At 38.8% G+C, this 27,497-nt stretch overlaps 1 protein-coding gene across 5 annotated transcripts in view; it reads left to right on the forward strand.

The window, feature by feature from the left end:
- The window catches only part of LOC115211014 (rho GTPase-activating protein 18), a 171,113-nt gene that overhangs the window by 118,803 nt on the left and 24,813 nt on the right, over positions 1–27,497 (forward strand). For 4 of the 5 annotated variants that reach the window (XM_029779858.2, XM_029779857.2, XM_029779860.2 and 1 more), the window contains exons 3-6: positions 21,272–21,475; positions 22,660–22,725; positions 24,043–24,209; positions 25,734–25,935. In XM_029779858.2, the coding sequence (XP_029635718.1) occupies positions 21,310–21,475; positions 22,660–22,725; positions 24,043–24,209; positions 25,734–25,935 (601 nt within the window). In that variant the 5' untranslated portion in view covers positions 21,272–21,309. The remainder of the gene's footprint in view (positions 1–21,271; positions 21,476–22,659; positions 22,726–24,042; positions 24,210–25,733; positions 25,936–27,497) is intronic. The other variant, XM_036502320.1, reaches the window with a different exon arrangement.

Below are 27,497 nucleotides of genomic sequence, written 5' to 3' on the forward strand. Positions count from 1 at the left end.
ACTCATGCAAATATGCATTGAGTCACACACAGGTATATATACACACACACACATGCCAGTCATGTACTGTTGTTGAGTTGGTCAACCATATCTATTCTCCTTTACAAGCAAAAAAGGATTTGTTCTACTTAAGAGAGTGATCAAAGATAACGATAATAATTATTATTGTTGTTATTGTTTGAGATAGTAAAAATAATTTGAGTAAATACTTTTTCGTAACATATTTCCTCCAGTTTTTTTTTCATTGTATTCACTTTGAATTCAACAGGGCTGAACTTTGCCCCTTGTTTTCTGTTTCATCAATAAAATGCAAACATTGCAGTCGACTCATTTGATTTCATTAATTTTTTGCAGTATCTGAGATGGGGCTTACCAACATCATTTTAATGTCCCCTTTTCTATGCTTGAATGTGTCAGGTGGAATTATGGTCAGATGCCCTTCCTATCACCAACTCTAACCTGTTTCCAAGCAAGGTAACCTCTCCCTGTCACCAGACATGCTTCCCACAGAAGACTGGAACCAACACTATCATTTACATAGCCCTCGTGTGATGCCTAGATGAGGGTACACCTCACCCCTATATATATATATATATATATCATAATCATCATTTAACATCTGTTGTCCATGCTGGCATGGGTTGGATGGTTTGACCAGGACTGGCCAGCTGGAAGGCTGCACCAGACTCCAGTCTGATTTGGCATGGTTCCTAACACTGACCACTTCACAGAGTGTGATGAGTGCTTTCACATGTTCATGTTCATTTTTATGTTGAATTACAATTGCAGTCATTTTACATTAAAGTAAAGGACCACTCAATACATTTGCCAGGGTACAATTTATTGTTCTTCAGCAAGAATACTATTGACTGTAACTTTGAAGTTTGTTAGCTGAGCCATCATTGAACTCCCTCTCAATCTCTCTCCATATCGACACGCATGCGCACACAAGCACGACAGGCTTCTTTCAGTTTCTGTCTGTTATCTCCACTCTGATTTATTCATAACACTCATTCTTTTATTTACTAATAATTGTGTTTTTATTTGTATTGAGTGACATAAATATCTCAGTTGATAGATAAGGAGGTTGTGTGTTGAATAACTCTTTCTTTACACCCATGTGAATATAGGCCTTTGTCTGTTTATGTGTACACATACATTATATGCACACACACACACACACACACACACACACACACACACACACACCACACACACACACACACAGAGTCACTCACACACACACCTCAGCTTGTATTTGTTTCAGTCACTGAACAGCGACCATGCTGGAGTACCATCCTGAAATTGACTGCAATAGTTTTATTCTTTTAAGTTTCATTTTCTATCATTCTCTTTTACTGAACTGCAAAGTTTGAAGGATGTAAAAAACAATCAACACTGATTGTCATGTGATGTGGGGCTGCAAACACAGAGAGAGAGAAAGAAACACACACACCATCATCATCACTTAATGTCTGCCTTCCATGCTGGCATGGGTTGGACAGTTTGACAGGAACTGACAAGCCAGAGGGCAGCACCAGGCTTCAGTCATCTGTTTTAGCATCATTTCTACGACTGGATACCCTTTTTAACACCAGCCACTCTACAGAGCATACTCCAGTTTCCATCTTTCCTCTCACATCTTTTTGTTTTTTTTCCATCTCAGTTCATCTCCTGCAATGACCTTCTCTTTTATCCACTCTATCAGTCACATTGATCTCTGCAGACAGAAACAGCAAATAACAGTGAGGCCCTCTTTGGTTGTGCTGGTGCCATGACAAAAGGCACTCAATACACTCTGTGAAGTGGTTGGCATCAGGAAGGGCATCCAGTTGTAGAAATCATGTCAAAGCTAAAACATCAAGCAAGACATTTTCTCCAATCCATCTAGAAAGAAACTCATCATCGTCATTTAGTGTCTGTTGTCCATGCTGGCATGGGTTGGACAGTTTGACCAGGGCTGGCAAACTGTGGAGCTGTACCAGGCTCCATTTGTCTGTTTTTGGCATGGTTTTCTACAGCTGGATGCCCTTCCTAATGCCAACTACTTTACAGAGTGTAATGGGTGCCATTTGCATGGCACCGGTATCTGCCATGACTATGATTTCATTTGGCTTGATGGGTCTTCTTCTAAAGCATGACATTATGCCAAAGGCCTTGCTCATTGCTTCCGTGAGGCCCAACACTGAAACAGAACTCAGCCATTTTGCCTCCATTTCCAAATAATAACCTACTCAAACTATGATGGCCTATCTCTAATACTTGCTTGATAGTATGGGAAGTAGACACAAAACACAACACCCATGATCATGATGATGGTGGTGGTGGTGGTGGCGGCGACGGCAACTGTGATGATGGTAGCAGTGACTTACATATTACATTTCAGGATTTATTTATCTCATAACATTTGCCCTCAATAACTAGCAGTCTATAAAATCTTTTTTGTTGCTTAATTTCATATAATATTCAGTAATAGCAGACTAGTTTGTGATCATTAACCCTTTAGCATCTAAGCCAGTCATATCCAGCCAAAATACTCTCCCCATTTTATGTTCAAACCGGCCAGATCCAGCCTTTCACACCTACCCTACAATGTTATTCCAAAAATAAACAATCATATCATTGAAGTCTCATAGCTGCAAGATAATCGAAACAATGTGAATAAATAAGCACTATACTTGACAGATTAATCTGAAAAGTAAGCAGTTAATTTACTAAATAATAATAATAATAGGCACAGGCGTGGTTGTATGGTAAGTAGCTTGCTTACCAACCACATGGTCCCGGGTTCAGTCCCACTGCGTGGCACCTTGAGCAAGTGTCTTCTGCTATAGCCTCAGACTGAACAAAGCCTTGTGAGTGGATTTGGTAGACGGAAACTGAAAGAAGCCTGTCATGTGTGTGTGTTTGTGTGTCTGTGTTTGTTCCCCCACCATTGTTTGACAACCGATGCTGGTGTGTTTATGTCCCCATAACTTGGCGGTTCAGCAAAAGTGGCCGACGTACTAAGTACTTGGCTTACAAAGAATAAGTCCTGGGGGTCAATTTGTTTGAGTAAAGGTGGTGCTCCAGCATGGCTGCAGTCAAGTGACTGAAACAAATAAAAGATTAATCAAAATATAATGATAATTTCTGAATCTGATAATATGCTGTGAGTTAAGTTTTTTTAATCCTTTTATTGATAAGATATGAAACCATTAAAATATTGTCACCATGTGTTGTTGTTGCCATTGTCGTCTTACTCCTTTGACTACTAAGATCACTCCATACAGATGTAGAGCAGACCACAACAGTGTTTGGTTTCTATGTTGTTGATATAATTGCCGATATGCAATTTGCTTGTTGATAAGCTTCCAAACAAATTTTTACACTTGAAAGTGTGTTTGTTTCAATTAAAATGCGGGGGAATAGTATGTATGTGCTATGGGAGACAGAAAGCCTTGTTTATTTCATTAATGCATGAAATTTAATTAAAATGTGTGGCATGTTATCAAATACATAAAAAACATCATTTTAACCTAAATGCATGTAAACATCATTATTATTTTAACATCCATTTTGCCATGTTTTGCATGGGTCAGATAGAGTTTGTTGAAGCAGATTTTCTATGGTTGAATGTCCTTCCTGTCACCAACCCTCGCCTGTCTCTGAGCAATGTAATATTTCCCCATGGCCAGACACAGTTTTGCAGAATAGTGGAAATAAATCATACTGCTTGTATGACAGTGAAAATCATTTACAGCTGTCTTGTGGTGTCAAGACAGGGAGACACAAACATATACACACATATATACAACAACCTTCTTTCAGTTGCTCCCTATCAAATCCACTCACAAGGCATTGGTTGACCCTGGGGTTATAGTAGAAAATGCCCAAGGTGCCATGCAATGGGATTGAACCTAGAACCATGCCTCTTAAACACACAGCCATATCAATTATTAAATATAGAGTGAAAGTTCATCAACATGGGTTTAATTGTTGTAGTTACACAAGAAATGAAAACAAAAAGGGGCATTGGAAGGGCAATACATACCCTGTACGCAGATAAATTTTTTCACAAATTCTAGTGTGGCTCACAATGCGTTGCTTAACCATACTTTTTAATTGAACGGAATTAATTTGTTTTCAAGTATCACCATTATAGGTATTTATACTCTGGTGAAATTAAAAAAATCACCTCATAAATAAAGAAAAGCCTCAAATCCATTAGTGTGTACACATGTGTCTATGTGCATAGATACACCATGGTCTATACACACGCAGACGAGGGTCAATTCATATGAAAAAGAAAGTAAACAAAATAATATGATGACTTGCTTATTGAGAAATTTGTAAGTTCAATTTTTTTTTCTCTCTTAAGACAATCAAACCAAACTTTCATCATTTCAAACTGCTCACCCAATGAGTATTTCTGCCAAATTTGATGAAAATCCATTCTGATGTTTTCCAGTAATTTTGCAAACACACAGACAGACAGACAAAATGAGTGATTAAAATATCCTGATTTCGCTTATGTGTGCAGGGTAAACAGGTTTCTGTTGAGATTTTTTAATGGAAATTTCATTCAGAAATATATAAACACAGTTTCTGACTTCCATGCAAGTCAAGAATGTTGTATGTAAATTGTGAATGTGACTTATCTTCTGATGTGACTCATTCCTGAATACATGTGTTGCACTGTGTCACAGAGAGAGGGGCAAGTTGTAATAATAATAATAACTGTAAATAGGTTTGCTGACTATAAACATGACACACATAGTGTGTATAGACAAAGGTGTAGCATATATACAGACACTGCACAGAAAATATAAGACCAAGTTGTGTGTAGACATACATTTATACATACTTATATAAATAGTTACACACACATGCACACTGCAAGCAAACTATTACAGAAACGATTTTCAAGGATGGAAAGTAGAATCAGGAAATTGGGCTATGATTTAAGGCCCTATAGAGTAAAAGTACTCAGGTTTAGATGACATGTTGCTCTTTGTATTTGGGGGTTATATTAAAGCCAAAGTGTTAGATAACAACAAAGAGTGGTGACCAGAAGAGTAACTGGGTGAGATAGTGTTGTGCTACGGGTTTGAGAAGTACCTGAGTATTATTACAAATATCCAACAAGATCTCACAGAAGGTGTCTCCCAAGCAGTGCTCCATTTCATTGAAGTGTTGTGTGCAAACGGAAATATATAGGTTAGCAGAGATACAGTTAGTGGTGGTGGTGGTGGGGGTCACATTGACGCTAAACTAGGAGCCTGCTAAAGCCTTGTAAATGGATTTTGGTTACCTAAAACATTGACAAGAGGAATTTCTCCACATGATTGTGTAATCTTGTCTGTTGATTTACCAAAAAACATGTGTTTTATAGACTTTAAAATACCAAATACATTATACGTAGGCGTAGGAGTGGCTGTGTGGTAAGTAGCTTACTTACCAACCACATGGTTCTAGATTCAGTCCCACTGCGTGGCCCTTGGGCAAGTGTCTTCTACTACAGCCTCAGGCCAATCAAAGCCTTGTGAGTGGATTTGGTAGACGGAAACCGAAAGAAGCCCATCGTGTGTGTGTGTGTGTGTGTGTGTATATATATATATATATATATATATATGAATTTTTTGCGTAACGAGATAAAATTCATATGTACACACGCTGACATAGAACCAACGTTGAACCCTTTATTCGCAATATTACCGAATCTAGAACTTTATGGTCTGTCTATAGCACTTATTCAGCATTACCTGACACCTTTGGGTCTCAATGACACCATTATCTCTTATAACCTCAATATATATATATATATATATATATATATTTATTTATATATGTGTGTGTATGTTTGTGTGTCTGTGTTTGTCTCCCCAACATCGCTTGACAACCGATGCTGGTGTGTTTACATCCACGTAACTTAGCGGTTTGGCAAAGGAGACTAATAGAATAAGTACTAGGCTTACAAAGAATAAGTCCTGGGGTCGATTTGTTCAACTAAAGGCAGTGCTCCAGCATGGCCACAGCCAAATGACTGAAACAAGTAAAAGAGTATATATATATTTTTTTTTTTTGTGCTTTCTTGTTTGGATTAACTTTATATATATATATGTATGTGTGTGTATATATATATATATATGCACACACACACACACACACACACAGGAGTACAAAAAATAACACAAAAGCCAAATGTCGGTCAATGTCTTTTTATTTAGTATCCAAATTATGTTTATTCTATGTATGATTGTGGATGTATATTTGTGTGTTTGCATGCATATATGTAGATATTTCTGTGCCTGTGTTTGGCTCTGTGTGTGTGTAAATGTGTCTGTAAGAGAGAGAGAAAGAAAGAGAAAGAGATAAAGGTGAAGCAAAATAGGTGTTTACTTCAAGATCTGTCACCAGCTAATATTAGACATTCGTAGAAGCCATTGATTTGTTTGTCATGTGGGTCACAGTCATTATTTATTTATCAATTTTTATCAATAATCAACCCAGAGATAAGAAGATTTGTTCATCAATATCTCAGTACATGTTACTGAATGAGATGGTTATTTGTTTGACTTGTTTGTTTGTCCAACCCATGCCAGCAGGGAAAAAAGCAGCCATAATGATAAGGCTGATAATAATTTGTGCCTGCTATAGATTCTCTGGTTGATAAATATAAAACATATATACACAGAATGTTGGTAGATACACAGGCAGGGGACATAGAACTCAATACATGAAATATTGATGTATAATCAACAGAAAGTCGTGTACACACCAGTTCACTTCATCATCATTTAATGTCCATTGTCCATGTTGGTATGGGTGGGGCAGTTTGACCAGGACTGGCAACCTGGAAGGCAACCTGCACCAGTCTCCAGTCTGATTTGGCATGGTTTCTACAGCTGAATGCCCTTCCTAATGCCAACCACTCCGAGAATGTAATGGGTGCTTTTAAATTCCAGTGCCACGAATGCCATTTGCATGACACTGGTATCTGTCATGTCTGTGATTGTGCTCAGCTTGATAGGTCTTCTTGTCCAGCATGACATAATGCCAAAGGTCTTGGTCATTGCCTCTGTGAGGCCCAACACTTGAAAAGAGCTCACCCACTTTGCCTCTGTGAGGCCCAACGCTCAATGTCAAAGGCCTCAGTCATTGCCTCTGTGAGGTTCAAAGATCATGCTTCACCACCTCATCCCATGTCTTCCTGGGTCTACCTCTACCACATGCGTAATATATTTCTATCCTTAATCACACACATAAATATATATTCATGCAAAGTTAACATGCACTGTGTGTATGTGTGTATATATATGTATATATCTTTATATATATGTACATATAACCATCATCCTTCAAGGTCCATTTTCCATGCTGGCATGGATTGGACAGTTTGACCAGAGGTGGCAAACGAGAGATCTACGCCAAGCTCCAGTCTGATTTGGCTTTGTTTCTATGGCTGGATGCCCTTCCTAACACTGACCATGTTACAGTGTGTGCTGAGTGCTTTAAACATGGCACTGGCATGAGTGCTTTCCATGTGGCACCAGCACAAGGCTCTTGCAAGCCAATCCTCTTTACCAGGGGATGAAGCGTTAACACTTCTGCTGTGGAGGATGAACCTTCCACAGCAAGGTGCCAGGTATCTCAGTCCTTCGTCATCTCGTCCAAAAGGTTCAGCCTTCTAAGCTCATCATCATCATATATATAAATATATATCTACAGACAGAGAATGAACATACTACCATCATGTTCTTAATGATGAAATTAACTTCTCTGTCTATATATCTACCCTCTTTGTAATGCTGACAAATGAAATAAGTATAAGAATGTGCGTTGTCCATTTAATTGAAAAATTCTATATGTGGCTGAAGATTGCTTGACATTTTAAAACTGATGTAATACTTACAGGGTTTAATAAAATGAAGTAGCATGAAACAATTGTACTACTCTACCTTGGATATCCTTATTGCTTATTTTGATTATATATATATATATATATATATATATATATATATATAAAGCACATATGTATGCATGTACCTGTATGTTTTTTGTTGTTGTTTTCCACTGCATTTAACTCCTCTCAAGACATCTACATGTTTAACAAACTATTTAAAAATACATGAACATAAATATTTTTAGTTAGCAGAAATCTGCACCCCCTCCATGCACACAGACATGACAGGCTTCATATAGTTTCTATCAACCAGTTCCACTAAAAATGCATTGGTTGGCCTAGGGCTTGCTCTAGATGCTATGCATCTTTGAGATAATTTGTCTTTACTGGTGAACTAGTAGAGGCAGCAAACTACAAAAGTCTTTAAACCATTGTATAGAATGCCTCACAGTTGGCTTTTTTGGGGAGGGAGAGGGTTGTTTTTAAATCTTGGTACGGTCAATTTTGCCTCTCATTCTTTTAGATTCTGTAAAAAGAAAGCACCAATTCTGGACAGCAGATCATCATCATTGTCTGTTTTCATGTTGGCCTGGTTTGGACAGTTCAAAAGGATCCAGAAAGTCACGGGGCTGTAGTGAACCTCAGTGTCTGTTTTGGCATTGTTTCTCCAGCTGAATCTCCTTCCTAACCCCAACCACTTTACAGCATGGACTGGGTGCCCCTTGTCATGCTAATGTCACGAGTGAGGTTGCCAAGTAACTTGCAAAACTGAAGAAAGGACAGGGGTGGGAAAGACAAAGCCTGCATGACTAAGTAGAAAGGTAGGGAGGTGGCTTTATGCCAGGGGTTGAAAGGCTAATGGGGGGCTCAGGCCGGGGGTCCCAAATGGTAAGCCTCCTGCAGATGGTAGGTAAAATGTCTGCTGGTATAATAGATCAATGGATTATTAGAAGTGTAAAAACAGGAGATCTGATAGCTTTCCTTGATATTCTTCTTTCCAGTTCTTTGTTCTCTCTTTATAATTTCCTACCATGGCCATCTACTTGAGTGCTGACCTTAATCCGTCGCTCAGTTTAATACGATCACCATGAGTGCCTTTCGGACGTCGTGGGTACTGCTTTACTTCATCATCATCATCATCATCATAACATCCACTTTTCCATGCATGAGTTGGAGAGAAACTGTTGAGGCAGACTTTCTACAGCCGGATGCCCTTCCTGTCACCAACCCTCACCTGTTTCCAAGCAGGGAAATATTCCCCCAGGGTCACAATGTTTTAATGGAGGTTTAGAAACAATAGACACTTCTTGCAAGATGCGGGTAACACTTGTTTACAACAACCCTGTGATGTCAAAGCAAAGGCATAGCAACACACACACAACAGGTGCCCTTTAGCCTTTTTCATCAAATCCATGTGGTTACGAAGCAAGCCTCTTAACACATAGCCCACCTGTTCCTTTAGAAAGTACTTTCTTGAGTCCAAGGGCTCATAGGGCCTCATCACCCAGTTTCCATGATGTTTACATGATCAAAGTCATGACATTTCCCCTAACTGGGACGCCAGTTCATTGCAGGGTTATTGATTCACGGCTGAGTGGATTAAAATATTGTGTTTTGTTCAAGAACACAATGCAGCACCTAGGCCACAAGCTTGTGATTGTGAGTGCAACACCCTGGCCACTAGGCCACACACCTTTACTTGAACCAATACTTTGTAACCAAAAGATGAAAAGAAAAACATTTCTGTTTTCTTTTTTTAATCAGAATATTGGTTTCACATTTTAGCACAAGGCCAGTAATTTGGGCAGGAGATAAGTCAGTTACATTGACCCCTAATGCACAACTGGTACTTATTTTAAGGACAAAAGACAAAGGTGACCTTATCAGAATTTGAACTCAGAATTTGAAATGCCGCTAAGCATTTCACCCAACATGCTAACGATTCTGCCAGTTTGCTGCTTTTTTTAAATCAGAATATTAAAAAGTCTGTTTCAAATATGCCCCCCCCCCCTGAACCAACTGTATGAACATTTTTTATATGGATTTATCAGTTTTCTTGTTTGTTTGTAACCAGTAGTTTACTGTAACCTAATCAATTGTCATATATTGATTGCTATTTGAACCTTTTTTTTCTGGTTGTTGTTGTACCTAAATCAATACTACCATAACAACAATGCCTCAAGAAGTAAACCAGAATAGATATGCCAAATCTACCCATAACAACAACAACAACAATAATAATAATAGTAATAATACACGTATAAAAAAAAATCTATTTTAGTTGTCCTGTACATCAATTTCTGAAAGTGCATTGGCTTAGAAAGAGTGGGTGTTTCATTCACACGTGGACATACAACTGTCAAGCACCACACACTCACTCATACTTAGAATAACGGTTAAGGCATTGAAGTTTTGGTAAGGCAAGTTTATTTTTGTTTATACATGCATACACCTCATTATCATCGTCAGCATCATCATCGTTTAAATGTCTCTTTTCCATGCTGGCATGGGTTGGATAGTAAACTATTACATGACTCATATACAGAAATGATAGATCCATTGAGCTTTGTGTTTGTGTGATTGGACAGAGAGTTCCCTTTACTGTCACATGGTTTCAAGCTCTATCTCACTTGTGATATCTTTCGTGAGTGTCTTCCTCTGTAGCTTAGGGCCAACAAATGCCTTAACTGCTAACAGTTGATGGAAACTCTATGGAAGCACTTTGAATGTATTTGCAGCTTATGTTAAATAATGTTCAACCCTACCTACCAGCTTTGAAACTTTTGTACAATTGTTGGATACTGTGTTTAATATATGTATGTATAGGGATATATACACATGCACACACATGCACACACACACTTGTGTGTGTGTAATTTAAAAATCATTAAAGTATCACACAAACAAATGTTTTTCTTTATATTTCAACACATAACTCCCTGAATATTGAGGTCTTTTATATATTTAATCAAAATTTACCTCTTTTAAAATGCAATTCAAACAGAATTTTAGAAGATCAAGATATAAACACAGCCAGAATCCCTTAACAAATGCTAAGTTACTTACCAACATTATATGAAACCTAACTGTCAAAAAATGTGGAAGATCAAATTGTGGCATTTGCATTAATGTATCCAAAGATTCAGAACAAAATTTTAAAGTCAAAATAATTTGACATGCTATTGATATGACAAGCATTACATTGGCCAAACAGGTATGTCAATTAGAAAACAGATGACAGTGCTCCAACAACAAATGCACAATCTGGACACAAGAATGATTCCACTCTTGAACATTTAGATTACTCTGATAAAATTCAGTTCACTTTATACTAATGTTCAGAAGAAACAAAACATGAAGCAACAATTTATTAATGAAAAATATAAACTACTGAGTCTAAATTTTTTATAATTGTGAAACTAAATTTTTAATGTAAAAATCAGCATTTGTTAAAATATGTTTATTCACCTCTTTTTGAATATTTAAAGCATACAAACCAAACTGATACTCACAGTGTCCCCTCAATCCCCATTTGTAATCCTCTGTTATGCTCTTTTCACATTCTAATGACTTTAGCCATCCATTCAACTTTGCCCTTCCCCTGCCCCTATTCTTTTTCTCTCATGTTCACTTTCCACCTTGACCCTGTACTTCTCTGTTTCTGGATGAGGAAATCATAACGGAATGTTAGCAGCCAGACATTACTCATGTACATGAAAATGATTATCTTCCGTGTAATAATGCACTTAGAATATGTGTTAATAGATTTTGAAACAATTTCTTCGTAATTTAGAGTAATTTAATTACAACACGGAAGGAATAGTTCATTTTCTTCTCTTTATTATTTTTATATAAATATATATTCTTTTACTTGTTTCAGTCTGTGGCCATGCTGGAGCACTACCTTTAGTCAAACAAATCGACACAGAACATATTCTTTGTAAGCCTAGTACTTATTCTATCAGTCTCTTTTGGCAAACTGCTAAGTTATGGGGACATAAACACACCAACATCAGTTGTCAACCAAATATACTCAAAAGGGTTAGGTCGGCCCGAGGCTATAGAAGACACTTGCCCAAGGTGCCACACAGTGAGGCTGAACCTAGAACCATGTGGTTAGGAAGCAAGCTACTCACCACATGGCCACTCCTGCACTTATGTATATATATTTGATGGAAATCTGGCAGTGTGGTTTAGCAGCTTGCTTCTCAACTATGTAGTCTTGGGTTCAATCCCATTGTATTGTAACTTGGACACATGTCTTCTACTGTGGTTCTGGGTTGACCAAAGCCTTGTGTGTGTAGCGTGTGTCTCAAGTATCATTATCAGGCGAGTAATGTCATTCATTTCCAATTCTCCATGGAAAACATGTCTGACCAGGAAGAAATATTACCTTTCTTGGAGATAGGTGGAGATTAGCAATAGGAAAGAAGGAAGGATGTCTAACCATAGGAAATCTGGCCCAACAAATTCTATCTAATCCATGCAAGCATGGAATTGTGTGTGTGTGTAACTAAGTATCAACCAAACCATCAGATGGTGTTATATCATGGAGGTCTTCCAAGTGGCTTTTTTCCACTCTCTCGAATACCACTTGGCAACTGCACAGGTCAACCTTGTTGTCTGGGAACCTTGTAACATGTCCCACCCCAGCAGATCTTGTGCTTTTGGCATTCTGCAATCACATCATTCAGTCTGCTCTTTTCTCAAATTGTCTCATTTCAAATGAACTCTTTTAATGAAATTTCTAACAAGGATCTTTCCATGGCCCTTTCTGTTGTGAACAATTGATGTTCTATCCTCTTCATTGTCGCCGATGTCTCACTTGCATATAAGGGCACAGGGACAGTGCTATATGCCAGACCATTCAGTATATATATATGTGTGTGCGTACACATGCACGTAGACACATATGTACACTTATGCACACACACACACGCAAGTGTGTAAGTGTTTATGTTCCGTGTGTGTGTATTCATAGAAGTGTGTGACCAAAAACATGGGAAGATAAAATATGACACTCAACATTATATCAGATTCTGTCACAAACACGACTACATTTACCATCATGCTTGGGTAGACTTGGAATATTCAACCACCATGAAATAGGTTACACAAATAGCACTGACCATTTTCTTTACCATGATATTTCTTAAGTAGAACAACAGTCACAATCGGAAATGCACTGAAATTCAACATGGCTGAGTCTGGTTTTCTTTTTTTTTTCAATTTATTTATCAAATATAAACTGAAGTCTGGATAAATAGAGGCAGTGAAGAGCTTACGAGAGTGAGTCCATTGATAGGAAATAAATAAACGAGGAACATAGGTCTCTGTGTGTTTGTGTGCATGCATGTGGGTGTATGCATGTGATTAATGGAACGTATCATGTTTTTCTTTGTTATTCAAGCCCATCATATATGTATATATATGTGTATATATGTTTGTGTGTCTCTGTTTGTCCTCCCAACATCACTTGACAACTGATGTTGGTGTGTTTATGTCCCCGTAACTAATCAGTTCGGCAAAAAGGGTTCTGATAGAATAAGTACTTGGCTTACAAAGAATAAGTCCTGGGGTTCATTTCTTCGACTAAAGGTGGTGATCCAGCATGGCCACAGTCAAATGACTGAAACAAAGAAAAGAATTAAAAAATCCTCCTCTTTCCATACTTATATATTCTCATATATAGATACACACACACACACACATTTATATATATCTCTTGTCTTCTCTTCCCTTTTCTTGTTTCAGTCATTAGACTGTGGTCATGCTGGAGCACTTCCTTGGAGAATTCTAAGCAAATGAATCAACCCCAGCACATTTTTCCTACGCCTGTTTCTTATTCTATGAGTCTCTTTTGCCAAACCACTATGTTATGCGGACATAAACACATTAACACCGGTTGTCACGTGGTGAGGTGGACACACGGACACACACATTGGGCTTCTTTCAGTTCCCATCTACCAAATCCACTGACAAAGCTTTGGCCTGTCTGAGGCTATAGTAGAAGACACTTGCCCAAGTTGCTATTCAATGGAACTGAACCCAGAACCATGTGGTTGGGAAACACACACACACACACACATATATATCTAGACACACATCTATATATATATAGACCCTATGTGTGAGGGAGTGTGTGTGTAAACCAATACAGAGTAGAAGGGATGTTTTTTTATTAGTTCCACCCCAAACAAAATCTCTCCTTTACTGGTGAGTGTCACGACAGAATGCACCCCTGTTGTAATGTGACACTGAAACCATATCCAACGTCCACCAGCTGAAGACAATGGGATTATAATGATGACAAAGTGCGCGTGTGTGTGTGTGTAACCTTGTCTGGACATTGCGTGACGGTTGTAAACAAGCCTTGTCGTTGTTGTCATCACAACAAGTGAGGTTGTTCTTGTAAATCTTCCATGAAGAACATGTCTGGCTAAATGAAAAATACTGCTTTACAGAGAAACAGGTGAAGGTTGGTGGCAGGAAGGGCACCCAGCTGTTGAATGTCTGCCTCGACAAAATTTTTATCTGACCCGTGCGAGCACGGAAAAATGGATGTCAAATGATGATGATCAGGAGGAGGAGGAGGAGGATTGATGACATCTCAGTATCATCATCATTATCACATGATGTCCATTTGATACGTTGGTGTGGGTCAGATGTTTTGACAGGATCCAGTGAGCTGCAGGGTTGCATTGAGCCCCAATGTCAGCTTTGACATGGTTCCAGTTTTCTACAGTTTTGTGTATCTGTGTGGTTAAGAATCTTGCCCCTCCAACCGCACAGTCGTCAGTGGAACTGGTAGACTGTCATCATAGCTCGATTAATTAGGAAGAGAGTTAGTCTAGATGAGATGCATTGTGCCAGGGAGAAGCACCACCAATGTTCTCTTCCTGGTGAGGCAATTGCAGGAGAAATACTTGGCCAAAAATAAACATTTGTATTTGGCTTTTGTTGAATGGTGAAAGCCTCTGATGGGACCCCTGCACCCTTATCTGGTGGGGCAATGCGGGAAGCTAGGGATAGATGAGTGGTTAGTGAGAGCTGTAAAAGCCATGTACAGGGATGCTGCCAGTAAGATGAAGGTTGGCTATGAGAAAAACAAGGAATCTAGTGTAAAAATAGTTTACCAGGGATCAGTTCTCAGCCCTTTCTTGTTTATCATAGTCCTCCAAACTATAACAGAGGAATCTAAGACTGGCTGCCCTTGGGAGCTCCTCCAAACTGAAGACTTTATTCTTATAGCTAAAGCCCTACTTGAACTAGAGAAGAGATTTCAGGTATGGAAGCAAGGTCTGGAATCCAAGAGCCTTAGAGTTAATTTAGCAAAGACCAAAGTCCTAATAAGTAGGAAAGCAGATAAATCACAGACCCCTCAGTGAGATGGCCCTGCTCAATATGTAGAAAAGATGTCGGGATAAACTCCACAAAGTGTACCCAATGCAAGCTACGGACACTTTAATGGTGCAGCTGTATTACTAGACGATTAACAGAGAAAGTAGTCTTTACATGGGGCTGATGTGCAGGTACATTAAACACCAGGAGTGTACAAATAATAGACTCCTTCAAATGTTAGAAGGGATCCTTAGAAGTAGGAGGCAGTTTCCGTTACTTAGGTGACCAAGTTATAACTGGGCAGGGGTTGTTCCAAAAGCATAGCTGCTAGAATCAGAATGGGCTGGGCAAAGTTCAGAGAGCTAGCACTTCTGTTAGTAATAAAGGGCCTCTCCCTCAGAGTGAAAGGCAGATGCCTGTGTACAAACAGCTATGCTGCATGGTAGTGAGACATGGTCTGTGGTTACTGAGGACATGCAAAAGGTTGAAAGAAATGAAGCCAATATTCTCCACTGGATGGGTAATGTCGGTGCACATATACGACAGAGTGTGATTTAAGAGTAAAACTGAGTATATGAGGCACCAGAAGGAGTGTGCAATATTATTATTATTTAAAACGGGTTGATTTGGTCTCAGGCAGCCAAATGTAGGAATCAAGAAGCCCAAGGTCTGGATTCTTATAATGAGCCAAAGAAACTTTGTTGCCTGAAGCGAAATCAAATTGTTTTAAATAATATGTGACTCCTACCAAAATGTGTTGATTGTCTTTTGTTTGTCCACTCATCTATATGTTATTTAATGTCCATTTTCCATGCTGGCATGGGTTGGACAATGTGTATTTGTGTGTGTAATTTAATTTAGAAATTACTTGATCCTGAAATTTGGCATCATCATCATCATCGTTACCATAAACAGAATTAATGCCATTCCTTATTTTTGTTTTAGTAGTTTAGAACATTGTTATCAAATATTTGTGTTGCACGTGTTTCTGTCATTATGCAATAAAACTAATTTGTTGGTCTCTATGATTGCTTTCTGGAAATGGAGACTCTTGAGTGGATATCAAATAACATATTAGCTTAGGTAACTTAGAACAAAAAAAAAAAAAAAAAAATTATATGACTACATGTGTGTGTGTGTGTGTGCATGTTTGCATTAAAATTGGATGTGGGTGTGTCTTGTGTGAGAGCATTAGTTGCAGTTTTCAGAGTGAAGGAGATGGTGTTCCACCAGCTGCAGTGTCAATAAATCTTTTCTGCTGCTTGATTCTCTCTGGCTCAGTTCACCCAGCTGTAAATATGTACTGTAAAGTGGTACAGTACATCAGTTTAAGCAGCAGGAAAACCACAGAAAAACTGAATGTTATTCTTTAGCTTGTTGCCGTACACACTGATGAATCTCACAGTGGAATTGAAATCAGTCTGGTTCGCTGATCCCTTTTTTTTTTTTTCTGTTCTGTCCACAAAGATGGTGTCTCTTTAAACAAGGTACTTCTCTCTTAAAACGTACAATGTCGGCTAAAAATCTATTGATATATTCTCTTCAGTGTAACATTAAAACACAACACTGTTTACGCATGAATGGTTTTCAAAAAATACACTATAGATGCAGCTGTGGCTGTGTGGTTGAGAAGTTTGCTGCCCAACTACAAGGTTTTGGGTTCAGTCCCACTACATGGCACCTTGCACATATGTCTTCTACAATAACCCCTGGCCAACCTAATTTTTGTGAGTGTGTTTGATAGATGGAAACTGGAAGAATCCCACTATATATGTATGTGCCCTTGGTATTGCATGATAGTTGTAAAGGAGTGTCACTGTCTTATAAGCGGTGTCATTTCTTTCCAATATTCTGCAAGAACATGTCTGTTCATGGGAAATATTCTACTGCTTAGAAACAAGTGAGGATTGGTGACAGGGAGAGCACCTCACTGTAGAAAATCCACCAGAACTAACTTCATCAAACTGATGCAAGCAAGAAAAAGTAAGAATGATAAAGAATTCATAGAAAAACATTGGTGGCTGATAGGGAAAAGGAGTCAATATGCTATGGATGCTGAGATGTTGGTCAAGAATCAAGCTTGCAACTTGAAATTTTTAGTGTGTAAACAGGAAGAAAATGTTTCCTTTCTTCCATTTCCCAGTAAAATTCTAAATAGAAGAGAAGTTGCCTTTCTGTGCATATTATATAAGATTTCTCATGAGAGTTACCAGTTATATGTAATTTTGGCCACCCTGTTGCAATGTAAAGTTGTTCACAGCTAAACAAACTTCGTTGCCTCACTAGGTGAGCTTGGTGTGGAGCATTGCTAGAAACGCGACAAGGCAAAAACCCGAAATGAGACAATGAAGCAATTTTGGTGCAGCTCTTTGGATGCAGAACAATTAGGCACAACTGATTGGACATTCAATCTGTTTTGGCAGAAGTATTTTTTGGCACTGGAAACACCCCCACACACTCACACAATTGTGTGTGTGTGTGTAAGATATTTGAGGACAGATTTATGTTTATAAAGCAGCAGATATATAACAGATAATAACTTTATATATCAAAAATTGCTATGAGGATAAAAATATTCCTTCTTTTCTATAATGTTATTCAATAAAGCCACCTTCAGCTTCAACAACCGCTTCTATATGAGATCTAAATCATCTACATGCTTGAATCAAGTGGTCTTGGTTCATTTTGGACATTACTCTGACTATGGCAGCTTTCAAAGAGTCTTTGGTGTTATGGGCATGTTCATTGACCTCTCTCTCAACAGCACTCCACATGTAATAGTCCAATAGATTGAGATCTGGGGAATTAGGAGGCCAAATGTTAGGGGTTATGTGATCATGAACATTTTTAGCCATCCATTCCTGTGTTACTACAGCCATATGTGATAGTGCAGAGTCTTACTGAAACACATATGGCCTTCCATTGCATACATTGTCTATCCAGGGCTTAACAATTATGTCGAGGACCTCAATGTAGGCGGTAGAGTTAACTCTAAGGCCTTGTGGAAGAAGTAAAGAGGCATCGCATGTCCTTCATTGATGACAACCCCTAAAACTATGACAGCTTCTGGAAATTTTGTATGCATAACACTTGGAACTTCAGAAGGGTCTGCACATTAGCATCTGTCATTTCCTCGGTTAACTTTTTCTTGTTTGAGAATAACCAAATCAAATCTTCTGCTGGATTTTTCAGTTTGTTTAAGAGCCTTTTAGATCTGGTGTGGTGATTTTCTTTTGCTTTTTCTAACAAATTGACCTTTCCTTATCATATAAGACATATATCTGATGTCTTCATGAACATCATTTCTGACTGTTCCTTCTGACACATGGAGATCTTTTGCAGTTGACCTCATGGACTTTCTAGGATTGCAATCAATGGTCTGTTGAACTTGCTGGATAAATTCAGGTGTTCTGACAATTTCAGAGCATTTGGAATGCTTTTTATGCTTTGATACTGGTGATACGTTTCCATCTTCAGTCTCTAACTCCTTACAAACTTTGTAGACAAAACATCTGGAAATTTTTTAAAATCGAGATATTTCTAAGTCACTATACTCAGCCTTTATAACCAAAATAATAGCATACCTCTTCATTTCTTAAGCTGTGGGTCTGCCATTATTATTTTCTGAAACAAAGATTACACAGAATTAACAAAAAAAATGCAGCAATGACTCAAAAAAGTTATGTTGTCAAATACCTTATGCACCTTGTATATATATATATATGCAGTTTGGGTTTGTGCCAGGGAAAAGTACTACTGATGCTATATTCCTGGTAAGGCAGCTGCAGGAGAAATACCTAGCCAAAGATAAGCCCCTGTACCTGGCTTTTGTTGACATGGAGAAAGCCTTCGACAGGGTCCCCCGATCCCTTATCTGGTGGGCAATGAGGAAACTAGGGATAGATGAATGGTTAGTGAGAGCTGTGCGGGCCATGTACAGGGACGCCGCTAGTAGGGTGAGGGTTGGAAATGTGTACAGTGAAGAATTCCGGGTAGAGGTAGGAGTCCACCAAGGCTCAGTACTCAGCCCCCTCCTATTTATCATAGTCCTCCAGGGAATAACGGAGGAATTCAAGACAGGATGCCCTTGGGAGCTCCTCTATGCTGATGACCTTGCTCTAATTGCTGAGTCGCTATCAGAACTGGAGGAGAAGTTTCAGGTGTGGAAACAAGGATTAGAATCGAAGGGCCTCAGAGTCAATCTAGCTAAAACCAAAGTCGTAATCAGTAGGAAGGTAGACAAATCACAAACACCTTCAGGTAGATGGCCCTGCTCGATCTGTAGAAAAGGTGTAGGTAGAAACTCTATAAGATGCACCAAGTGTAAGCTATGGACACATAAGAGATGCAGCAATGTCAAAGGAAGGCTAACTAGGAAGATGGTTTTTGTATGTGGCAGATGCTCAGGAACAATAAACACTGAAAATGCTCTGAGACCAACTTCCGTCACTTTCCAGGGAGAAAAACTAGAAATAGTTGATAGTTTCCGTTACCTAGGTGACCAAGTCAGCAGCGGGGGCGGGTGTGCTGAAAGTGTAACTGCTAGAGTAAGAATAGCTTGGGCAAAGTTCAGAGAGCTCTTACCTCTGCTGGTGACAAAAGGCCTCTCGCACAGAGTGAAAGGCAGACTGTATGATGCGTGTGTACGAACAGCCATGCTACATGGCAGTGAAACATGGGCCGTGACTGCTGAGGATATGCGTAAGCTCGCTAGAAATGAAGCCAGTATGCTCCGATGGATGTGTAATGCCGGTACTCACACTCGGCAGAGTGTAAGTACCTTGAGAGAAAAGCTGGACCTAAGAAGCATCAGTTGTGGTGTGCAAGAGAGACGTTTGCGCTGGTATGGTCATGTGGCGAGAATGGATGAAGATAGTTGTGTGAAAAAGTGCCACACCCTAGCGGTTGAGGGAACCTGTGGAAGAGGCAGACCCAGGAAAACCTGGGACGAGGTGGTGAAGCACGACCTTCGAACTTTAGGTCTCACTGAGGAAATGACTAGAGACCGAGACCTCTGGAAGTGTGCTGTGCGCGAGAAGACCCGGCAGGACAAGTGAGTCCATAACCCGTGGCCTTCTACATGGGATGGAGCCAGCCTACGTATGCATACCTTCCCTTCTTGGGACACAAAACTCTACTTGTGAAGACGTGTTGAGGCAAGTGAGGATCAGAATCGAAATCGATCAATGGAAATTGCGGATGTGCTACCAGTGCCGGTGGAATGTCGAAACTCTGCTTGTGAAGACCCATTGAGGCAAGTGAGGATCAGAATCGAAATCGATCAATGGAAATCGATTAAAGGAAATTGCAGATGTGTTACCAGTGCCGGTGGCATGTAAGAGAACTTTCCGTTTCGCGACCGTTGCCAGCACCGCCCCGTTTCGTGTCCGTTGCCAGCCTCGCCTGGCCCTCGTGCCGGTGGCACATAAAAAGCACCATCCGTTCGTGGCCGTTTGCCAGCTCTGTCTGGCACCAGTGCGGGTGGCACGTAAAAAGCACCTACTACACTCACGAAGTGGTTGGCGTTAGGAAGGGCATCCAGCCGTAGAAACACTGCCATATTTGACTGGGCCTGATGAAGCCTTCTGGCTTCACAGACCCCAGTAGAACCGTCCAACCCATGCTAGCATGGAAAACGGACGCTAAACGATGATGATGATGATGATGATGATATATATATATATATATATGTAAGTATATGTGTATATATGTGTATGTGTGTATGCGTATGTATGTGTGTATATATATGTGTGTGTATGTGTATGTATATATGTATATATATATATGTATGTGTATGTTTATATATGTATGTACACACATGTGTGTGTGTGTGTGTTTGTCTAATTGATATTCCACTGTAATTCTACTTTTAGACCCAAGTTCATACGTAATCTTGGATGATTTTGAATTTTCATTTTTGAAAATATAAAGAAAAAAATTCTGTTTGAATTGGACATTGTATAATTGAATTAAAATTAATCTAGATAAATATTTTCTTTTTCTTTTTTTCCCCTAAATATTTATTCCTTTGTTTGTTTATTGTAGACTTTGATGATTTCTAAATTGTGAATTGAAAAAAAAACATGGAAGGAAGTGTGTTGCCCAGTTCGCTGCTGCTCAAGTCCCATGAAGCCGGAAGTGACGTGGTCGATATGGACCCTTATTGGAAAGAGTTCCACGATATACGACAAAGCAAGGAATCAATTGGTACAGAAGACAGTGAAGATGACTTATCCAAGACACCTGATGGTAAATTTGCTTCCTCCTCAAATATAATTCTTTACATTTTGACTTTTATTCGATGTTTGCTAACCACATTTTATTGTAGACAACATCGGATAGAACACCTCACAGTATTTCTGTTTCCCTAAAACCAAAATGTCACATAGAAAGCATTGGTGATGGTACCACATAAAAAAAAACACCCAATACATTCTGTAAAGTGGTTGGTGTTAGGAAGGGCATCCATCTGTAGAAACCAAACCGAAACAGACTGTGGAACCTGGTGCAGCCCCTAGCCTTGCCAATTCCTGTCAAACTGTCCAACTCATGCCATTAGGGAAAGTGGAGATTAAATGCTGATGATGATGATGATGATGATGATGTCTCCAGCTCTCTACATTTTGTGTTCAAATTCTGCTCAGGTCAACTTTAATCTTTTTATCCTTTCAGAGCTAAAAAAAACAAAGATGTCAGAGATGGTAGATTGCTTTTACCTTTTACTTGTTTCACTCATTGGACAGCAGCCATGCTGGAGCACTGCTTTGATGAGTTTGGTCAGTTTGTTTGATTAACCCAATACTTTTAAATCTGTCAGTCCCTTTTGCTGACCCACTATGTTACAGAGATATAAACAAACCAACACCAGTTGTTAAGCAAGGAGGGGACACACACAAAGGCATACATACATATACACACACAAGATGGGCTTCCACACAGTTTCCTTCTACTAAATTCACTTACAAGGCATTGGTCAGCCCAGGGCTATTGGAGAAGACACTTGCTTAATTTTCCATATAGTGGGACTGAATCCTAAACCAATTGATTGCAAAGTGAGTGTCTTAACCATACAGCCTTACCTGGAATTGGAACTTGTGTTATTTGCTTCAATTCTTTGTGTTTTGAGTTCAAATCCACCATTGGCTACTTGAATGATAAACTTAATCTGTCCATTGGTGAACGCCACCATTTGGCACCTCGGCTGCATTTAGTGGTGTCCAGTCTTTTGCAAGTATTTGAGTTTGGTTTCTGATATTTGAAGAAGGATCTGGTTTGATTTACCAAAACTTAGCATAGCATGAACTCTACTGAAAATATAAACAGAGGTATCTGAAAACTTAGAAGGGTTTTACTTGTCTATATTTAAACATCTTCCATACAAATGAAAAAATATAATATTTTCTAAAAATATGTGATTTATATTTGAATTTCAGAAGGAGAAATAGAAGCAGAACAGTTAACCAAAATTGGACTTGGACCCATGATATCTCACTTTACTGGTAACTACAGAGCAGTTTATTTACTCTTTTAATTCCATATTTCAATTCTTTCCAAATCCTACCAGCTTGTTTGTTTAACATCTGTTTCTCCATGTTAGCATGGGTTAGAAGAACACATTATGGTAATATTCTTTTCTACAGACACATGTTTGTCCTGTTGCTAACCCTTACCTGTTTTTAAAGTAACCAATATCTCATTTGAAAAGTCTTAACCAATATCTCATTTGAAATGTCTTTGGAAGCACAGAACAAAAGGAGGATTTCTTTTGACAGCGAATGTTACATCCACATGCACACACACACATACACACACTTTCCATCTACCAATTTTACTCACAAAGCATTGGTCAACCCAAGAATTCAGAAGACACTTAGTGAAGGTGCCAAGCACTGATATTGAACTCAAGACAGTGTGGTAACAAAGTGAACTTCGTTACATGACAATCACTGCACTGTGTACTTTGCAAGGCTCTTAATGCTGCTTAATTAAGTAACGTAAAAAGTCGGTTCAACTCCCAGTTTTACCTTTAAGTCATAAAACAACAAAATTGCAGCAAAATGTCCCTGTAGAAGTGGCATCTGTGTAGGGGCACGAAGGGGCATATACCAGCTCCCACACTTCATCTCATGGTCACATACAGGTGAATGCTCAGAGCAAGCCCGTTTTACACCCCTTTACTAGGGGAGGGGGCAGCACCTCTCTCTCTCTCTCTCTCCACACACACCTTCTGAGCCAAGGTAGGAGCCTCCACACAGTCATTAAACTTGCTAGAAATAAGTCAAACCACACTAGAATTTTATGTGAATGTGTTGTAAAAAGACATTGGATAATATAGTCCTAGATAGACTGTATAAAAATAAGAAGCAAGATAATCTTTTGATCATTGGTTTGCTTGATCACATATGAATGACCTAGGGCTAAACAAGAATTCTAAAACATTTCATTTTTTATTTATGTATTATTTATTTATTTTTCTATTTTCGTATTTTTCTTAGCCACTACTTCATATTTTTTATATTTTTTGGTATTTCTTATATTTTTCGTAGCCACTACTTCATATTTTTGGGGGGTTTTTTTGTATTTTTCTTAGCCACTACTTTATATTTTTTTGTATTTTTCTTCTTCTTACAGCATTCACCCGGGGTGGGTTGAGCTGGCTTCATTCATATTTTTTATATTTTTTGGTATTTTTTATATTTTTCGTAGCCACTACTTCATATTTTTGGGGGGTTTTTTTGTATTTTTCTTAGCCACTACTTCACATTTTTTTGTATTTTTCTTAGCCACTACTTCACATTTTTTTGTATTTTTCTTAGCCACTACAAGTTCAGAATCGGTTGATTTAAAACATGATGAAGAAGCTGAACTCATGCTTTCCTCCCTTACCATACAACAGAGAGACACTGTCCAGCGATGGGTTGACACACTGAGCAGAAAAAAAGCTGCAAAAACACATGTAAAATACATTTTCCCTAATAATGATGTAAGTATTGTTTGTTCAAGGAGATTCTGTACGTATCATCATCATCATCATTGTTAAATGTCCACTTTTCCATGATTGTATTGATTGGACAGTATTTGTTGAAGCAGATTTTCTTTGATTGGGTGACCTTTCTTTCACCAACCTTGACCCACTTCCAACCAAGTGTTATAATGTGGATCCCTGTCCGTTTCTATGTTGTCGTCAGCACTGTAATATTCTTATTTCATTATTTCCCACAAGGGGCTAAACATAGAGGGGACACACAAGGACAGACAAAGGGATTAAGTCGATTACATTGACCCCAGTATGTAACTGGTACTTAATTTATCGACCCCGAAAGGATGAAAGGCAAAGTAGACCTCGGTGGAATTTGAACTCAGAATGTAAAGACAGTCGAAATACGCATTTTGCCTGGTGTGCTAACATTTCTGCCAGCTCAGCGCTTTGTAATATTCTTGTCACCACTATTATGTTGTGGCATTATTATGAGCCTTATTATCTTTGACTTGTCTATTGTTCTATTGCTGCTGGCTCTGTACACTTTGAAACGTCTACCTCGACTCTAACTCGAACTCGTATATATCTCGTAGCTGACACTGACTCCAACCGAGAACTTGCACAATGACTCTGCTGCTTCTGACCTTCTACAACAACTGACTGTCTGACTTTATAGTGGCTGGTTCATACCACTTTGTCACGCAGGACGGGGGTGTACCATTTTCACTACAACACCAAGGTAATGATATTTCCCCATGGACAGACATAGTTTTGACATGAGGTTGCAGACAAACATCATGTATACAATGGGGATTCTCATTGACAGCCCTCATGCGATGTCTAGACAAGGGTACTCACAAACATACACGCATTTGGTGACCTGAAGGGACACCTGACCATGGAAAATCTGTCCCAACAAATTCTGTCTTACCCTTTCAAGCATAGAAAAATCAATGTTAAATGATGATGATGATGATGATAATGATTATTACAAGTATAAATACTACTGTGCACATTAGTACTACCACCAGCACCACCACTACCACTCAAACCAACTCTTATACTATGATCTCACCTCTAATATCATCACAACTATTATAGTACTTATACCGTCCAACCCATACTAGCATGGAAAATGGACATTAAATGATGAGGATGATGGTGATGATGATCCACAGCTACTGTAACCGAGTATTATCTTAAATACTACCTCCACCACTGTCACCACCATCTCCACTACCACTGTCACCACCATCTCCACTACCACTGTCACCACCATCTCCACCACCACCACCACTAACAATAATAATTCACATTGTCAACCTGCATCAAAGTACCATTCTATATTCTTCAAGAAACCTAAAAAAGATTTTTAAGATTTGAAGAGACTTGTCACCAAACATCAAAATGAAAATACTTGCTAACTAAATTAGCATGCCCTAGTGTAATAATAATAATGATAATAATAATAATAATAATAATAATAATAATATCACTTTCACTGTCTTAATCTAACTTTTATTTCAGATGCCCCCAAATCAATCTCCCCCAAGTAGTCCTACTGACCAACCTGGAGGTCTTCATGGTTTTGCTTCGGGGAATCGCAACAATAATTCAGTCCTAGATTCATCGAAGCAGCGTCCTGACAACCGACATCGTTATTTCCACAGGAAATGCGTTTATTCCATGGATGGAAACCCAGATGATTTCGAAATTGCAAATGGTGCAGGTTGGTATTAGACAATTCCTTTTGAATAAAATAGAAAGACAATAAATGTGCATTTAACCCTTTTCACACTGAAAGTTCCTGTTGGTGAGGCTGCATTAAGAATGTCAGACATATTTTTATATCAAATTTAACAAGAATTAAGGGACTTTTCATTTAAAAATTTGTGAAAAAAGTTAATTCATTGATATTTAATGCAACAAAAATTGATAAACCGTTCCATGCTTTGCTTGGTATTTATTATTTTATCATTATTGTATATGTTCATATCTCATTTACTCATTTACTTGTTTCAGTCATTTGACTGCGGTCATGCTGGAGCACCGCCTTTTAGTCGAGCAAATCGACCCCAGGACTTATTCTTTGTAAGCCCAGTACTTATTCTATCGGTCTCTTTTGCCGAACTGCTAAGTGACGGGGACGTAAACACACCAGCACCAGTTGTCAAGCAATGCTAGGGGGACAAACACAGACACACAAACATATACACACACACACATATATATATATATATATATACATATATACGACAGGCTTCTTTCAGTTTCCGTCTACCAAATCCACTCACAAGGCTTTGGTCGGCCCGAGGCTATAGCAGAAGACACTTGCCCAAGATGCCACGCAGTGGGACTGAACCCGGAACCATGTGGCTGGTAAGCAAGCTACTTACCACACAGCCACTCCTGTGCCTATATATATATTATTTGCATTCAGGTTTTCAGTTCCACTGTGTGGCATCTTGTACAAATCTCTTCCACTATAGCCCTGGGCCAGCCAAAGCCTTGTGGGTGAATTTGATTGATAGAAACTGTGTGGAAGCCTAGTTTCCACACAGGGCTTGTGAATGTGTGTGTGTGTGTGTGTGTGTGTGTGTGTGAGCATGAATATGTGATTCATTGCTGTGTAGTTCTTACAGAAACTTGCTGGTCATCTTGGGTGTTTTGATACTCTGGTGACTATGACCATTGTAAGTAGCTTGTAGAGATAAAACGAAGTCCATGCTAGGAATATGATTGAAAGAGCATATCCAAGATGAAGAGATTTGAGAATGAAGTGGAGTGAACAACATGATGAGAGAATACTGAAAGCACCAATTCTGCTGGTTGGCCATGTCACTAGGTTCTCAGGCAACAAATGGAACCATGCAGTTGTCAGGCTGTCTCTAAGAGATTGGAAAATGCCATTCAGAAGGCTTCTATGATGATGGGAAGTGAAACAATTTGAGCCAAGATGGAAAAGAATGGTACAGTCAAGAAAGAATGGGAAGCAAATTGTAATCAATGATGTAGAACACCTGATGACCTTGTCAATTCAAGTGATGTGTGTGTGTTTATGATTGTTCCTCACCACCACTTACAAGACAACCAGTGTTGGTTTTTTACATCCCCTTAACTTAGCTGTTTGGCAAATGAGACTGATATAATAAATACCAAACTTTAAAAATATGTATACATTTCTATGCTAAGGTAGATTTCTCTGACTAAACCCTTCAAGGCTGTCCCCAACATGAGGTGAACAGTAGCAGATAGATTTTTTCATGACTGAATGTTAAAATATCTTAAGTG

Source organism: Octopus sinensis, linkage group LG4 (genome assembly GCF_006345805.1).
Source record: "Octopus sinensis linkage group LG4, ASM634580v1, whole genome shotgun sequence".
Lineage (NCBI taxonomy): Eukaryota > Metazoa > Mollusca > Cephalopoda > Octopoda > Octopodidae > Octopus > Octopus sinensis.